This window comes from Lissotriton vulgaris, chromosome 3_1 (genome assembly GCF_964263255.1).
Source record: "Lissotriton vulgaris chromosome 3_1, aLisVul1.2, whole genome shotgun sequence".
Classification (NCBI taxonomy): Eukaryota; Metazoa; Chordata; class Amphibia; order Caudata; family Salamandridae; genus Lissotriton; species Lissotriton vulgaris.
In genome coordinates this window covers 105,891,090-105,909,613 of record NC_141689.1, presented here as the reverse complement: position 1 = coordinate 105,909,613, position 18,524 = coordinate 105,891,090, and the positions used below count along the sequence as shown (strand labels likewise).

Sequence of the window (18,524 nt, the reverse complement as noted above, 5' to 3'; positions counted from 1 at the left end):
AAGCCTTCTGAATTGGATTCGGCAAGCCCACATCCGAATCGGAGATAGTGACAAGGGCCTATGTGAAGATTTAACATGTGTTGCTTGAGAGTGTTGCAGCGGAAAGCTTACCAACATTTACTTCACCCTTATTGCAAGTTTTTACTCACTAGGCCAATTTCGTCATCATCCCTTAAACTCACAATATTCTCAATTGATTCTCTTTTCGCCAGAAATTAGGTCCTCCAATGAATCTTTTTGTTGAGATGCCAGAGACAAGAATACTTGGAAACGTGAACAATTATTCTATGAGATCCTGCAATACTTGTTTACCTGAAACCTGACTCAATACCTTTTCTAGTCCCAGATACGGATCTATGACAGAATTTCGACAGACAGAATTTCGACCTACACAAATATCGGCGTAATTATATCGATAGCAAAAATATCGACGCCCTATGTACAACATGGTAAGTACCAAAATATCGAAAAAATAATATCGATGTTAAAAATATCGTTGTTAAATATATCTATTTTTTTAAAATTTAAAATAACATAAAAAATACTGTAAATAATACTTATTAATTACTTAAACATATTTAAATATATGTAATAATGGTAAAAAAATGAATAATACATATTTAATTTAAAAAATAATAATTAAAAATCATATATAATATATACTTACTTAACAATAATTACTATTCCCACTCCAGTGGGTGCAACAGTAGGGAAAACTGACCCTGAACCCTAAAATTAGCCCTTTACCCAAAAACCTAAAACTGACCCTGAACCCTAAAAATACCCCTTTACCCAAAAACTGAAAACTGACCCTGAACCCAAAAAATACTCCTTTACCCAAGAACTGAAAACTGACCCTGAACCCAAAAAATACCCCTTTACCAAAAAACTGAAAACTGACCCTGAACCCTAAAAATACCCCTTTACCCAAAAACTGAAAACTGACCCTGAACCCTATAAATACCCCTTTACCCAAAAACTAAAAACTGACCCTGAACCCTAAAAATACCCCTTTACCCAAAAACTGAAAACTGACCCTGAACCCCAAAAATACCCCTTTACCCAAAAACTGAAAACTGACCCTGAACCCTAAAAATACCCCTTTACCCAAAAACTGAAAACTGACCCTGAACCCTAAAAATACCCCTTTACCCAAAAACTGAAAACTGACCCTGAACCCTAAAAATACTCCTTTACCCAAAATTAATTAATATTACAATTAAATTAATTCCCACCCTATTCCCCTATAAACCCACAACCCGCTCCAGTAGTAAAACATATAATTTAGTTAACAATATACAAAAATTATCAATTAATTATTCTATTAATCAATTAAAATAATTCATTGCCAATTAATATTGAATTGCAAAATAAATTAATCATTAAAAAATAATTATTTAATTACAAATAAATTACTTCCCACCCTATTCCCCTATAAACCCACAACCCGCTCCAGTAGTAAAACATATTATTTACTTTTATATATTTTTTATTTATAAAAACATATTAAACACATATTATACCAATTAATTTAAATACTTAACTAAAATTTCTAACACATATTAGTAAATCGAAATTACTTACATCGATATATATTCTATCGATATAAGTAATTTCGATATTACTTACCTTAGGGTCGATATTCTGGCCATCGATATTCTGGACATCGATATTCTGTCCCATCGATATTAGCAACTCGATATAAGTGTAAGTCGAAATTAAAAAATCAATATTTTGACTGTTTACCCCCAGATACAAATGCCTTGGAACCAAGAAATATGACTAAAGAATGAGACAGAATCGATAAAGATAATTAATGGAAACATTTATCTAATGGCTCGTATTGCATAGACAGGTCAAGATAATGCATTTTAAAACAGATTTAATGGCAAAGTAGTATTACTACACCGTCCAGATCATTATTAGACAGCTAGAAATTGTCTGTGGAGGGAAACAGGATATATTTTGAGGTTCAGTTGTTAATCATACAAACCAAAGCAAGCGGATCGTTTCAAGTTCGTCCTCAGTTAGATCTGGTCAAGTCTGGACTACAACACTGCAAGCCACAGTAGGAGCCAGATAGCCTCTCAGCCTAAGGTAATTTCCCTCGCAACTTTACCAGCGGGCAAAGTACAGGATTTGAAGGTCGCAGTTAGATATAGTTTAGTTCATTAAACTCTATTCTATCGAGTGTAGGTGGATAAGGGGCATAGAAAAGACCATATAGATCAAAAGTCTGTTCAACAGCATGCCAGGAGGTAGAGGAAAATGGCAGCCAGCCCCTACTACTCCTCTGATGGGGAAATTATACCTCAAAATGTTCCTTGTGTACACCTCTTAAAGTATCAATTCCATCAGTCCATGGGGTTCCCATTGGTCACTCACAGTGAGCTGTTGTGGGGTGATCAGTGAATCCCACAAATCTGGTAGAATTAAGTTATCCTTTTTGCAAACTTCATAAAGATTCATTAATTTAAATAGTAGTATCATTTTGTCATTTCCACGAAAGTGGGCGGAACTTTACTTTGCTCACAGTACGTCCCTTCCCATGTGCCTTTTCCTGGGATTGCAACACTATATTTACATTTCTATTAAATATGCTTCTCAGCGAGAAGTGAGTCCTTTGTTAGTCAATACAGAAATGAAACTTCACATAGGGCTTAGGTGACTACCTCACATGATTTCAAATTAACGTAGGCAAATGAAAGGCATGTGAGGCCTACATAAAAAATTATATGAATCACTACAGTTGAATATTATTATATATGAACACACATTCATATACTTTATAAACAACAGTGGTCCCAAGGAGTCTGTGGATATAAATTTATCAGATAAAATACAGTCCACAATAGGAGCTATATTGGCCACTGTCCAGCCGGACAGGGTATTTTTATTTTTCAGTGAAATATATAGTAGAGTAGACAAAGGCACAATCCTGTACCGTTTTGTGAACGAACAAAGAGGGTTTTTAGGCAAGAAAGAGCATAGTTGGCCACTTGTAATTCGGTAGGGTTTTTTAAATAGTGCCAAGCAAGTGCTAGTCACAGCATCAATCAAACAGAATCGTTAGGCTGTAAAAACACTTTTAACAAGTCGACGTTTCGATCCCTTATGCTCAATATTACGGGATCATCATCAGGACTAACAATACATTTGCTTGCCTGGTATAAACATTTTAACACACATCCGCCCAGTGGGGGTCGGAAGGGTTCAGGGATAAGGTTACAGAAGTGGACACTGCTTTAAGAGGAACCTGGTGAATACCGGTAGTGATGTGCACTCTGCCTCGTCTTCAATTAATCAAGAGATGTCTTGGAGTTACTGTTGGCCCGTGTGGTCAATTGTTTGCTCGAAATCGAGTCTTGAGGGGAGAGAGCCTCCTCGGTGTCCGTTACCCTGGGTGTTCTGTAGAATTACAGTCACTTCATATTCATATATGCATATCAACTTTCTCCATTATTTCAGTTATAGTTTTTTTCAGGAACTACACATCAGTGTTAGGTACTACTAAAAATTATAGGTCTCATTTATGAGATTCCTTGCAGCTTCAGAACAACACTTTTTGTGACTTTCCATGGCGTGGAAGCCTGCAAGATGTTTATCAGGCAGCACTAAGCCACTTATTTTGGCTTAATGCTGCCTGATAAATATCAGCCCCTTTTGGGCGCTAGGTGGCACTTGGACTTAATGGCTGCGCCATAGTGTAGCTCCCGCTGACCCGGGCGGAATTCCAAACATAACCCCCATCCTCATATGGCTATATAGCAGAAAACATCACGGAGGGGCAGCAGATTAACTGGAGCTGCCGCGGACGAACTTTGGTGTAATTCCGACGCTCGGAAGTGGAGCGGGACGACGCGGCTGCTGGCAGTGGGAAGGAGTGGAGACTGCGGTGGAGCGGTACCTGGCAAGCACAAACTTCGCGAGGCTGGGGATGAGTAGGCCAGAGCGCGGGCCGATCGGAAATGCTGTGAGCCGCGGACAGTGGGAAATACAGGTCCAGATAGGCTGTACCATCGACAGTAGACTCATGACTGTGAGAGCAGGAAGGGCTCAACCTAGCATTGCAGCACTAGGAGAAGCGTGAGGTGCACCGAAGGAGACCGGCGGCCTAGACATTGGAGTGAGTCCTGGGGGCACCACCAGTTACATGAGCTGTTGGAGGCGCGGGAATAGAACTGCATGGCCTGCCGTGGGAACTTGCTGGCGCAGCCGCTATTTGGCAGTGGATGCACACCCCAATGAAGGTGCAGCAGACCTTTCAGCTGCTGTGATCGCTACCGGACACTGATTTGAAGGGGTATGGCTTAGCTCTAACTACCGGAGTGGTGAGGCGGGACAGTTGCTTGTATATTGCGAGAAGGGGGACAATGGCACCTCGTGAAGGGAAGACGTGCAGTGAACTTGCCATACTACTGCCCCATTGTGACTCGGACTGAGGTGAGGGCCACCTGAAATAGCGGAGCTGTGTCTGCGGGCGGAGACTGGTGGCAAAGGGGTCGGACGACCCCCCTACTGCAGCCCCCGGAACATACCCACACAAACCCACGGGCGGCACACCATGGGGCGCAACGAGCCCAAACAAGCAAAGTTGTCTTTTGATGCCAGGAAGATGGGCGGCTCCAGCTCAAAAGACCGCATGGACCCCAACTGCCCTGAAGTGCGCGAAGATGACTGGAAGGCTCTCCTAGAGGGTATGCAACAGAGCCTCACCTCTATAGACTCCAAAATGGACGCCATGAATACGCGTTTGGATAGAGTGGTGGAGAAACTAGATCAGCACAGGGAACGACTTTGCCGGTAAAAATGAGGAGTTGGAGGCCCGCTCTCGGCGGAACAACGTAAGACTACTGGGCCTTGCCGAATCGACCAATACGGGCAGGCTTGAGGAATTTTTGGAACGTCTGCTGGGGGAACTCTTCGTTAAAGATTCTTTCTCCGCGCACATGGCGATTTAGAGGGCGCACAGATCCCTGGCTGGATCCACAGGTAGCACCACCGCAACCGGTGATCATGCGATTCTTGAACTATCATGACCGAGACACTGCTGTGGCTGGTCCGGGAGAAAGAAGAAGTGCGATATGATAACACCACCCTATCATTCTACCCGGACTTCACACAAGCTGTGCAGGACTCCGGCCGTAAATTCACGGCGGTAAAAAGGAAGCTGCAGGCCAGAGAAATCACGTACGCCATGCTTTACCCAGCAAGACTGAAGATCAACCACAGAGGAAACCAGCATCTTTTCAACACTCCCCAGCAAATCGAAGAATACCTGAAAAAGGACCACAGTGCTGAACTACGTGCAGAAGCCTCCAAAAGACGATCCAGATCCCACTCACCCCTGTCGGATCCTGGCTGACAACGATTTCCCATGGCAGTGGGTACAACTGAACTGTAGACACTTCTATCCGTTGCTCTGATATGGTGATGTATTGTTATGTTTTTGTTTTAAAAGTTGACACTAACGTTGCCGCCTGGGCACCTACCATCGTCCCATTGCTGCGTTCACCAAAGACTCGGGGGACCTGATGGGTGAAATAGTACGGTGGGGTGCAGTGCGGGAGCCTCTAGTGGCCCCAATCGGAGGGTATTCCCCTGATTTGAAGTTCGCATTTGAGCTATGGGAGGGAATGTGGATGTTGGGGGATGTATGAATGGAGGGTGAGGGTGGGTAATTCATGGAAAGTTGGGGGAGCCGGTGTGGGAGGAGATAGGGGGGATGGGAGATACGAGCACACGGGAGGATTGAGCGGGCCGAGTTGGGCATAGAAGATGGGAGGACTGTTCAAGGTAGAGACAATGGCTGATCAAAGGCATCAGACTGGGCTGAATGTAATGACATGGAATATCAGGGGACTCAATGACTCTAGAAAGAGGAGGCAGGTATTGAACTACATGGAACGCCATCAAGTCCATATTGCCTTATTACAGGAGACGCACCTTCCTAATAGCGGACCATCACAGTTTGCCTCACGATGGGCCTCTCACAGGTGCTTTGCTTCCTACTCCAGCTACTTCAGAGGGGTGGCCATATTGATTAAGAAGGGGGTGAGATTTGTACAGGGAGGAATGGAAGCTGATCCAGAGGGTCGATACTGCTTGCTGTGGGGGAGGCTGAACTCACAGGACGTAGCGATACCAAATAATTATGGCCCTAATGTAGACGAGGTACACTACATGCTTGTATCATGAGGTAAGCTCACCACGCTGGGAATCAACTATGTGATTTGGGGGGGAGACATTAATACCGTTGTGGACCCTCAGCGGGACCGATCACATCCTGTAGCTGCACACTACACTACTGCACAAAGCACATTGCAGGACATAATAGTGACTGATTGTTTATTGGACTCATGTCGACACCTCTACCCCGCCACAAGAGAAGGAACACACCATTCTTCCGTGCATAACACATGGGCTAGGCTGGACTACGTGCTGGTCTCGAGGGGCATGGTACATTGGATAGGCAGATCATTGCACTTGGCTCGAACATACTCAGATCACTCCCCGGTACTTTTGACACTGAACCCTCCAGTGGACCTCTCCCCCTTCATGGGCTGGAGATTGAACCTGCGCCACTTGCAGGATGCAGTTTTCAAAACCGAAATGGAACAAGATATTAAAGATTTCTTAGATAGGAACGTTGACTCAGTAGGGAGTCTGACAACTGTATGGGAGGCCTTCAAGGTGACAGTCCGGGGATGGTGCATTGCTAAAGGGGTGAGTATGCTACGAGACCTTAGAGGAGACCTGCAGAAATTGGAAGAGGAACTTAAAGGGAAAGAGGAGAGGTGGGGGAACTGCGAGCTAAATTGAGGGAGAAAATTTCAGTATATGAGGACGCAGTGGACAGGGAGAGTAAGTTTCGAGGGAAACACCACAGGGCTAGGGTATATGGAGAAGGTAATAGGCCTGGCAGAGCACTTGCGGAGGCGATATGCGTCCCCTAGGTTTCAGAACTACGTACTGGAACTGCAAGATGAGCAGGGACAGGTGCGGCGGGATCTCCCAGAACAAATCAACATCATGGTGAAATTCTACACTCAGCTTTACACGTCACAAAGGGGCGCCCCATTAGACTTCAAGGGCTATTTAGGAGATATTGCATTGGCCTGGCTCGGGGACACGCAGCACAAGTTCCTGTCGCTTGACCTGGAGGTTGACGAGATCACGGAAGCCATAATGACCATGTCGTCTGGAAAAGCTCTGGGGTCAGATGGCCTTCCTATAGACTTTTACAAGACCTTTGTGTCTACCCTAGCACCTATACTTAAAGCCGTCTTTTATGAGGCTCTGGAAGAGGGCTGTCTGCCAGCCACAATGAGGGAAGCACAGATAATGTCACTGCTGAAACCTGGCAAATCACCACTATTGTGCGACTCGTGCAGACCATTATCACTACTTAACAGCGACACAAAAATCCAAGCTAAGGTTCTAGCAACGCGGCTCAACCTACTCTTAGAGAAATTTGAACTACCGGACCAGGCGGGCTTTGTGCCTCACCTGGCGACAGCGCACAATTTACGTACACTATTTGCAGTACTGCAGGATATTGACCCCAAGAGTGATGCGGTGGCGGTCTTCTTGGACGCCACCAAAGCGTTTGACTCGGTGGAATGGGACTACCTGAAGGGAGTACTCCTCCAGACGGGGATGCCCTTTTCCTTTGTCAACTGGGTCCAGTTATTATACACTAGGCCTTGCGCCAAAGTTCTTCTAAACGGCTCCAGATCTGCCAACTTCCCCATAACTAGGGGCACGAGGCAGGGTTGTCCACTCTCGCCTGTCTTGTTTGGCCTGGAAATTGAACCGTTGGCTGCGAAGCTACGGCAGCACCATAACCACAGAAGCCTCATATACCCGGCCCGGAGCTGCTTGTGTCGCTATATGCTGACAACATAACGTTGTATGTCCACAAGCCACAGGATAATCTCAATCCTATACTGAGGGAAATCACCAAGTTCGAAGTGGTGGCTGGGGTACAAATAAACTGGAGCACGTCAGCTGTGTTTCCCCTAACCGACTGCACTAGTCCCCACCAGTTAGATTACCCACTGACGTGGGAATCGGACGACTTCCAGTATCTGGGCGTCCAAGTCACCAGGGATAAAGATGCTCTACTGAGGCTAAATTACGGACAAGCCATGGATAAAGTGACTGATAACATCTCCAAGTGGGCCAGGCTACCCCTCTCAATGGCGGGGAGAATCTTGTTGATTAAAATGAACATTCTTCCGAAATTCCTGTACTTCTTAATAAACATTCCGTACCACCCGGGTGCATTCTCTTTCCACTCACTAAACTCACAGCCGATACGTCTGATTTGGGGGGGCAAACAAGCTAGGTTTAAATTGACTACTCTTATGTTGCTGTATAGTATGGGAGGGTTTGACGTCCCTAACTTTGAGCAGAACTACTACAGCGCGCAGTCACACTTTGTAGTGTACTGGTTTCACCCACCCCCGTACTTGCCTCATCTTGCAGTGGAGGATGGGTACATGACTCCTACCCCGACACAGGAATACGTCTACACACCCACTAAGGTGAGGAATGCAGACCCCTCCACGGAAGACTGCACAGTCCAAGCATGAAATTGGTTAGCAAAAGCGGAGGGCGTACAGCTGATGTACTCTCCTAGGGTGCCCTTGCGCCACTGCCCACTAGAGCCAGGCACGAGCGAACAGATCTGCTAAAGGATGTTGGACAGGTTAGGAATGGTGACATGGGGAGACCTTTACCTTGGAGGAAAATTCCGCACAAATGAACACTTCTTTGGGGATCAAGCGCTATCCTTCATGGAGGTGTTTCTGTACGCGCGCATTAGGCAAAGCATCAAAGCTCTCACAACGAAGTTCTCGCAGGAACCAGAGGCGTTCACGTCCCTGCACTTGATGTTGCAGCCCGAAGCCCCTGTACATGTGGTCTCCCTACTGTATAAACGAGTGCGGAGCACTCCAATAGCCCAACCTGTTAGAGCCCGGTGGGAATGGGATGCAGATCTGGATAAACAACTGACAGACGAACAGTGGGAGGCAGCCTGCCTCCAAACGGAGGCTATATCTGGCAACTGCAGGCTCCGGCTGGTGCACTACAAGTACCTGCACTGACTATACCGTACCCCAGAACGACTGCATAGGATGCACCTTAGAGAGGATGAGGATGCCCTAGCGCAGCGGTATTTTGGGAGGAAGTATTCGCAGGACTAGCCAACATGATAGACACAACACTCTCCCCTACAACCCTCAGGGCTCTGCCTGGATTAATGACTAATGTACAAACGCCACACAAACAATTTCTAGCACTCGGTATCCTGATTGCGCGGCGGCAGATTGCCTGCAGATGGGGTAGGAGCAGATCCCCTAAGTTCAAGGATTGGCTCCAAGACATGACCACATGGCAGGAATACCTGCTAGATTATGCAGAGCAACTTCCGCTGAAATCGCGACTCAAGAACATATGGGCCCCTTGATAACCTATTTACTATGGAAGGGCAGTTAGGGGAAGGGACCTGAGGGAAGTACGCAGGAGGAGTGAAGACGTGAATCGACTGAATGGAATTTGGAGGAATGCGAGAGTTGAGTGTGGGAAGGTACTGGAGGGGGAGATGTGGGAATGGGCGGGGCGGACATTATGGACTTCGCGAAGAGGACCAGAGACATTTTTTCAATGGATGTGGGGGCTTCTGAATAAGGACTCAAAGACAATGGAGATGGAAAAGACCAATTCGAGTGTGCTGGGGAGGGAGGGGGGGAGTTACGTTGGGAAGGGTGGGAGGGGGGAAGGGCAAGGGTGTTAATGGATACCTGCAATGCTCGAACTGAAGGAAATAATTAAGGATGTATGTCATGCAATGAAGGTTTTTGAAACAAAAAAAAAATAAATATCTATCAGCCCCTTTAACGCAGTGTTCTTTGTTAAAGGGGCGTGCAATGGGTGTTACTGGAGGCGTTCCCAGCAACATCAGTGGCCTTTTGACAATGCCCCAGATTTATGATAAATCATTAATCTGAGGCAGCGTCAAAAGGTCATGCCTCCCCAGGAGAGGAATAAGGGAGGTACAACGAGGGGAAAAATCTTTATTTCTCCTAATTTTTCCTTTGGAAAAAGCATCTTGTGATTGTTTTTGTAGAGAAAGGTTTCCCTTCCTGTACAAACATAATCATCCCCACAACGCAGGCCCTTTGCACCATGGTGCAAAGGTGTCTGTGTTGGCGCACGGCAGCCCATTGTGCGCCTGCGCTGGGAAAATGGACATGAATGCGCTGTATCTTCTCGATACGCCGCTTTCCTTCCCTTTTCTTTTGCTGTAGGGCAGAGCAGCAGGAAGGCCTGCCGCGTTGTCCTACGGCAAAACCTCATAAATGAGGCTCTACTTATTTAGGCATTATTTGTATGTTACCGTTTTCCTGCATATTTATTAACCGGTCACTCTCAAACTCATGTATTATTGTATATACATCACAGAAATTCTGATTCGCACTCTGTCATTTCTTCTCTAAATTAAGCAATTCTGCTGTTCAAGAACTTCATTATGTATATATATTTCATGTCTGATGCACATTTAAATGCATATTATCACACAACTCTCCAGCTTAACAGTATATTTTGTTCTTTAACAACGCGTAAAAGTGTTTATGTGTAGTTCTCATTGTTTCTCTCTTTGTTTACATTTTCGTACTATCATCTGAGAACACACTACATGCATTTATGATGCAACATGTATTATCTCTCAATTTTCCGACTTTGCAGGTTAACATGTTTTCATCAATAAATATTTGTCGTAATGATCCTTACTAGTGAGAAATGATAAAGGTGGACGTCCTATAACATCCACTCTCCAACAGGAGCCATTTGAGAAATGTTCACAGACTCTTCAGCGAGAGGAAGTATGATGTTGTAACAGCGTTGATTTGTGAGATCATGTCAACTTTGCTGTTGATGACTATATCAAGATCCTTTGTGTAGGTGCTGGGTGTGAGTCCAAGTTCAACCTGCCACCAGGTGGAGTCCCATCGTGAGGTGTTCTGTTTGAAGATCACAACTTCTGTCTTATGAGTGTTGTGTTTGAGAGAATTAGCGGCTTATTTATGAGCCTGTATTGCCACAGAAACGTCCCTTTTATGGCTTTCCTGTGGCGATAAACCTGTTGACTTATTTAAAAGGCACCATTAAGCCACTTAACATGACTTAGTGCCACCTTGTAAATTAGGCCCCCTTTCATACTACACTTAGGGCCAGATTCCGATCTCGCTAGTAAAGCCCACCTTATGATTTGGATCCGAAGGGCTTTATGAGCGATTCGTGCAACTGGAGTCCGAACGAGCGAGTGCGATGCATTCTTATGCTTATGGGCTCGGTTCGCTCAGACTCCCATTGAACTCGATGGGAGCCTGTATACTAGATGCGTGCACAGGCTCCCATAGCAAAAAGGGGTGAGTGGGGAAAAATGTATACCCTGTGGCAGGAACCCCATTGTGCCCACCGCACTGTGCATGCATAGAAAGGGGGTACCCCCACAGTTCTGAACCGGAGGGCTCCAGGTGATGGTGGGCCTCCTACGGTCCGCAAAAGAATGATTCCAGCAGCTTTTTAAATATGGACATACCGAATCGTGAAGGCTGTCCGAATCGTGCATCATACTTGCTTGCTCCGAAACAGTGTCCATAGAGCTGTACGAAGCGTCTGCGTATGAGTCATATGAATTGGATTGGGATGGGAGACGATTCGCTGGACGCGGACGCAAACTTAGCATCGTACTTGGTCGGTCGGACCAGTGTATGAATCGGTCGGGTAAATAGGGCAACAAATCGGATCTGTTAAAGCCAAAACCGATCCGTAGGCTTTCCAAACGAGATAGGAATTGGCTCCTTAGCAAGAAACACCCATTGATTTTGATGGTGCCCCCTATTTTAAAGGGTGGCATAAATAGGAGGCAGTGTCAAAAGGGAAAACCTGGTCTTAACATGGCAAAATGAGCAGTAATTATTTATTTTTTCCTTGTCTTTGCTGTTTCTTTGTGTGCTGTATTGTGCAGCACACATAGAAACAGAAAATCCCCATGAATGATTGTGTGTGTGTTCAGGAAGGTGTTGATTCCTGCACAAAAACAATCATTAAACAATTAAGTTTTGCAACTTCTATGTGGCTGCACAGTTCCTTAATTGTTAATGCCATACTCCCACATTTTAGAAATACAAAAATGTGCTGTATTTATAATATTACGGTGCAGCGAATGGTTGTTCATGTGCAGGAAAGTGTTCCTTTCTGCACCTAAAAAATCAATAATGGCCATTTGTTACTTCTATTTGTGCTTCAGAATGAAGCACATATAGAAGTTGCAACTTGTCGTTTTCTTATGATTGTTTATGTACAGAAAGGGCACTTGAACAATTTCTAATGATGATTTGATCTCTCTATATGTGCTGCAAAATGCAATACAGATAGAAACTGCAAAAACTAGGAGAAATTAATTGCCAGGTTAAGACCAGGTTTTCCCTGGTCTTATTTTTGGTGCTGTCCCATATTTATGCTACCCTTGTAAATAAAGGGTAGTGTCAATAAGCAATGGGTGTTGCGGCGTAACGCGAGTTAGGTGCTGTGTGAAAGTGGTATTATTTACAAGGGGTGCTAACCCACATTAAGTTACTTATCGTCGCCTTGTAAATAAAGCGAAGGGTTTGTTGCCATCATAACATCACAAAAGAGATGTCTGGTGGTGATAAGCCCTTGTAAATAGGCCCCCCCAGTACTTATACTCAAAAAATGCCTTTAATGTAGGGTGAAAACAAGCATCCTAGGACCAGTTTCGGGGTTTCACCCCTCTTCAGCCAGGATAGCTTGATTCCAGTGGCATGGAGAGCACGGGACCCACGTCTGGGCATACCCATCCCACTCGGGTGGCAAATGTAAAAACAACAGTTGATGGACAGAATGCAGAACAATGTAATACATGCACACCAGTACAGAGATCTGGGCCTAAAGCCATACTTTTTTTGCTCACCATGCCATTCCAGTTTGAACCCAGCCATATGCAAATCAGTCATGACCCTGTGCCTCATGAGAACAGTCCAGCCCGAACTGCCAAGCCTGGTCCTCCCTGGACTGGAAACAAGCATCCTTTACCCCAGTACAGAGATCTGGGCCTAAATCCATAATTTTGTTGCTCACCATGCCAGTTTAAGGATAACCCTGCAGAAAGGGCAAGGTGCAACACACACACACAGACACACACTCAGGCACGCAAGCACACACTCACACACACATGAAACACCATACCTCAGTGTAGCAATCTTTTTTTACGGTTTAGTACTCACCAGCGAGCTCTCGTTCTGAAGACAATGAGGAATTCTGCATTTGGAATGAGTCAATCATTTTTCTAGTCTCCTCATCGACATCTTTCAAATAAATCTGCATCTGAAAATCTGAAAAAGATAATTTCATGTTAATAATGATTATTTGTGAGTATCAGACATACCTTTAAAAGCATTCAGAAAAGGTACATGCAGGACGATTTGAATTGAGAATTGTTGGTATTACATATTTCTAGCTATGAATGTGGAAAGTGCGAAACTAGCAAATTAGATGAACGAAGATATGCTACTACCCTACTGGAAGCCTCAACTGCACACTCACTATTAATTTGCATCTACAGATGAGAAATAGTGCACAGGAGGGACTGTTTGCAATAATGTTGGTGTACATGCAATAGACTACAAAGAGAGGCTGAATGAAGGGGGGCTATTTTAGTGTGCAGTTAACAGAGCTCTTAGTTCTATAGTCTTGAAGGAGAATGGAAACTTAGGAGGGATTTCTTGCCTGGTTCTTGTAATTATATATCCTGGACTGGTGGACACTTCTCCTTGAAGTAGAGTCATTACAGTTGAACAAAGTACTTACAGTGCACTGGTGGTCATGGAGGATACCTTAAACCCATCATGGAATCTAAAACTTTTCAACATTGAAACAATCATGGGTATGTGTATCCTGGTGTCTGGAAGCTCCTATTGTCCGGAGAGACTTGCACATTATCAAAAATAAGGGAGGCATAAATGTAAAATTGGAAACCAGGGCACCTCTCCCATTCATGAGTTACAGCTGGTTTTAGGGAGATGGAAAGGACAGTCCCAGTCTTCCAAAACAAAGACCGCCATCTTGTCCAAGATACCTAGTTGATGTCAATTGGATGCAACGAGCTATTCAGATACAAACATGGAACACCACAAACTCATCAGCTATGCACAGGCTTTCCCACTACATGTTCCAGACATGTTGATGACCAAGGCTTCTGTTTTCGGAGACAGAATGGGCCTTATACGGCAGGAGCTGGTGGACAGTCCTGAGAGGAGAAGAGGTCAACATGTCTGTGCTCCAGAAAAGAAGCATGCTCCTAACACTGCCACTCTTCAAAGACATGATAGACAGAGCTCAAACCACTCTAACAAAAGGGAGTGCACTTTGGATAACCCTGATGACAGAGCCCATCTCTGAGGTCTCAAAAAGATAACAGAGTGCATCTCCAGTGGGCTCACGAATGTTGAATCCATTGACAGAAAAATAACCACAGCTGTCCAGAAAACATATATGAGAAGGTGGCATAGCTTCAAAAAGCTACACAGAGGACATTTGTCCCAACAGTGAGTGAGCAAATCACTTTAACACACCCGGTAGTGCTAACAACGGCAAAGACAACATTGACTAAACACCCAAGGGTATATTTACAAGGGGTAATCACCACCATTTTTTGAATTTTGAATTTGATCTTTATTGTTTAGTTAATTAAAACCATAACAAATTTCCTTTGCAATACTCATCCAAAGCTTAAAAGTAAAATCACATTGATTATATTCAATTAAAAGATAAATAGCAACATGGTAAAATCCGAATCATACGTCTCCGGAAAGTGAACTAAAATCGATATAAAAGGTCAAAGAAGCAAAATGTTTTAACCATAGACCTGTTAAGTATTAAAAATATATTAGATTGCTTTCAGGCGTTTCTCAAAGGTCAGCAAGAACTTTACCATCTTGCAGATTATTTGAGGGGACGATGAGTCCAAGCCACCGATTACTGCAGTCTCCTGCAAGTGCGTAGTCTCTTAGCCAAAAAGATGTTCTTTAAGAAGACTCTTCGCTCCATATTCAACATCTTACATTGACATATGATGTGAATTAAGTCTTCTTTTGTATTTCCTCAAAGGCGACAAATAACAGAATCAGTATGCTTCCAGACAGGCTCATCGGCCAAAGTTGAAAATTTGCCGAATCTCAAGGCCATCAACCTTTTTTTGATAATAACAGAGGTGGTTGTATCCAAGTAAGCCGCTGGTGTGAGTGATTTATAACAATTGATCACAGCCTAGGAATGAGAACGATCAGAGAAGATTTCTTTGTCCGTGATCAGTGAATGAAATTTCGCAGCTTTATTTAATGCCTGTTTGAATGACGTAAATGGCAAGTTTTTATCACAAAGCTTAGCAGTGCATGTTAACTCCAGAGCACTAGAAAGGAATTTGTTTGCCTCTGATTTTTTTTGCGTTTCTAGTTCCTGCCAGAAAAATTTGTTCAGATTATTATTGATGGCTTTCTTCTTGATCTGATACCACACCTTGATACATGAGTAAAGTCGACCCAATGACTCATTTTTTAATCCATATTCAAGGCGCATTTGCGCAGGTGAAGAAGAATTGGGGGGACGTAGGACCTTTTTGTAGATTTTAGTGATTAAATTGTTTAAAAGAACAGAATCCTTGCCATTCATAGCTATGCTGGTATAAGCTAAGGTGGGCAAGGCTTTGTTAGCAATCACAGATAGTAATGGTTTTAACAATGGACCTTCCAATTTAGTTGCCAAGGTACTAAGTGCAAATATTAAGGCTCCTGCTCTGTGTGTCAAGAATTTTTTCTGATCTTTTAAAGAGAGCTTATCATCGATATAATACCCCAGGTATTAATAATAATAATAATAATAATAATAATAATAATAATAATAATAATAATAATAATAATAATAATAATAATAATAAAACCATTTATAAAGCGCCTGGTTACCCAAAAACAGTGTGTCCCCGCGCTGAATACTGCAGAAAAGCTTAGAGGAAGGAACAGAGGTGGGTCAGAAGGGAACAGACGGAACAAGGTTATGAGAAACCTTTTAAGTTTTCTCCGAAACATATTCTCAGAGGGATCCATTCGGAGGCCTAGCGGAAGTTCGTTCCAGCATTTGGCAGCTAAAAATCTGAGCGAGCTTCCGCCCATCCTGGCTCTGGTGATTTTGGGAAGTTTAAACAACATCGTGCCAGCTGATCTCAGGTCTCTAATGGGACGATGTATCGTGAGGAGATTTTGAAGATAATCCGGGCCTTTGCCCTGAGCGATATGATGGGCGAAGCCGAGGGACTTAAATTTAATATGATCTTTTATAGGAAGCCAGTGGAGTTTGGACAGAGCAGATTTCCCTGAAGCCCTGCGGGGTAGTTTAAGTACAAGGCGAGCTGCGGCATTCTGAGCACACTGGAGTTGGTGTAGTCCTTTTTGGCTCAAACCTAAAAGCAGGGCATTCCCGTAATCAAGGTGGGGGGTTACCAGGGCATGGACTATGGTCTTTCTAGAGTCAATGGGTAGGAGGTCAAGAACCTTGCGGAGAGCTTTCAGTACACTGAAGCACCTGGCTGTTACTTTGTTGACATGGGATTTATAGGAGAGTTCAGAGTCCAAGGTTATGCCCAAATTACGCACCGACTCCACTGGGCAAGGTGGACTGCCCAATTCCGTAGGCCACCACATATGCGACCATGCTGAAGCTGATTTCCCTACTACCAGCAGCTCGGTTTTGTCGCCATTAAGGCGTAAACAATTGTGGTTCATCCAGGCTGCTACCGATGAGAGGCAGTTCGAGAAGTTGGTGGCGTCTTCTCTGTGGTCGGGCGTGAGCTTAAACATCAGTTGTGTGTCATCGGCGTAACTGACAATGCCCACCCCAAATGTCTCGACTATACGGGCCAGGGGTGCCATATAGATATTAAACAAAGTAGGGCTCAGACTCGAGCCCTGTGGAACCCCATGGCTAACGTTTCTGCGAGAAGATTTAAAGGGGGGGGCAGTGCAACTGGAAGCTCCTGTTCGACAAAAAGGAATCTATCCAGGCTAGGGCCCGTCCCTTCACTCCCATGTCAGACAGCCGGGACAGCAGCGTTGAGTGCAGCACGGTGTCAAAAGCTGCACTTAGGTCTAGTAACACCAACGCTGCTGTCTCTCCATCATCCACTATGCTCCTTAAGCCCTCGGTGGAAAAAAGTAGGGCTGATTCTGTGGAGTGTCCTGCTCTGAAGCCCGAATGAGTGGGGTGCAAGAGAGAGTATTCCTCCAAGTAACTCATGAGCTGCTTATTCACCACCTTTTCCACGATTTTAGCGCAGAAGGGGAGAAGGGAGATGGGGCGAAGGTTCTGGAGCTGAGAAATATGGATGTTGGTTTTTTTTTAAGAGGGATAACTTGAGCAGTTTTCCCCGCATCCAGTACCTGACATTCTTGAAAGGAGAGCGACACAATAAGACTGATCTGATCTATTATTGTGGTCTCCAGGACTCCTTTATAGCGAGCCGGTGGGCAGACATCGTTAGGTAAGCCAGATTGAATGCTGTTGGCAATGCTGACTAAATCTTGTCTCTCAGGTGTGACAAAACAGGAGAGACTTGAATTCCCTGTGTGGATGTTTTTGGCTTCAGCATGTTTAAGCGGGTGGATCTCGTCCCTCGTAAAGGTGGCATGGATCTTAGCGATCTTGCCTATAAAGAAGTCTGCAATAGAGTCGCACAATTCTTTCGAATAGGTGTCTTGGGCGACCAGTCTGGTAGGGACCGTAAGCTCTCTGTAGATAGTAAAGAGTTCTTTAGTAGGGTTGCTGGCTGAATCAATTCTGTTTTTAAGGTGGCAGCTTTTTTCTACTCTCAACAATTTCTTATATTTGTGAAGTTCCCTTTTATAGTGCAGTTTATCCTCAGGATTGTACTGTATTCTCCACCTCCGCTCTAAATTTTTACATCTGGTTCTTGCGTGTTTGAGTTTTTCCGAGAACCAGGGGGCAGTTTTAGATTGCCTAGCAGGGGGTTTGGATGTCCATGGAGCAGTCTCATCAAGTGCAGTGGTCACCCATTTTTCATAGCTATTCCAAGCCTCCACCAGAGAGTTACTTTGGGGAGGGGGATTTTTTTGAAGAGCACATCTAAAAGCTTCTTGGTTAAAATTCTTCCATTTTCTCCGATGCAGGAGAGGGGGTTTTGAAAGTTTGTTCTCTAGCAAGGTTTTTTCTACTGTGAACGGGATGATATAATGGTCTGACCAAATTATTCTAACGGAAGTGGAGACTATAATGCCCTCCCAGTTGGCAAATATAGGGTCCAGGAGATGGCCATGTTGATGAGATGGGGCAGTGGATTTAAGGTTGAGGCCCAAAGATGTCAGTGCAGCAGCCACATCTTGTGCCTCCCTGCACTCCGTGTCATCAAAATGAAGGTTTAAATC

General features: G+C 44.5%; 1 protein-coding gene across 3 annotated transcripts in view; it reads right to left on the bottom strand.

The window, feature by feature from the left end:
• Nucleotides 1-18,524, bottom strand: part of LOC147726041 (CD209 antigen-like protein C) — a 686,697-nt gene that overhangs the window by 579,147 nt on the left and 89,026 nt on the right. For all 3 annotated transcript variants that reach the window (XM_086960159.1, XM_086960158.1, XM_086960160.1), the window contains one exon: nucleotides 13,320-13,427. In XM_086960159.1, the coding sequence (XP_086816285.1) occupies nucleotides 13,320-13,427 (108 nt within the window). The remainder of the gene's footprint in view (nucleotides 1-13,319; nucleotides 13,428-18,524) is intronic.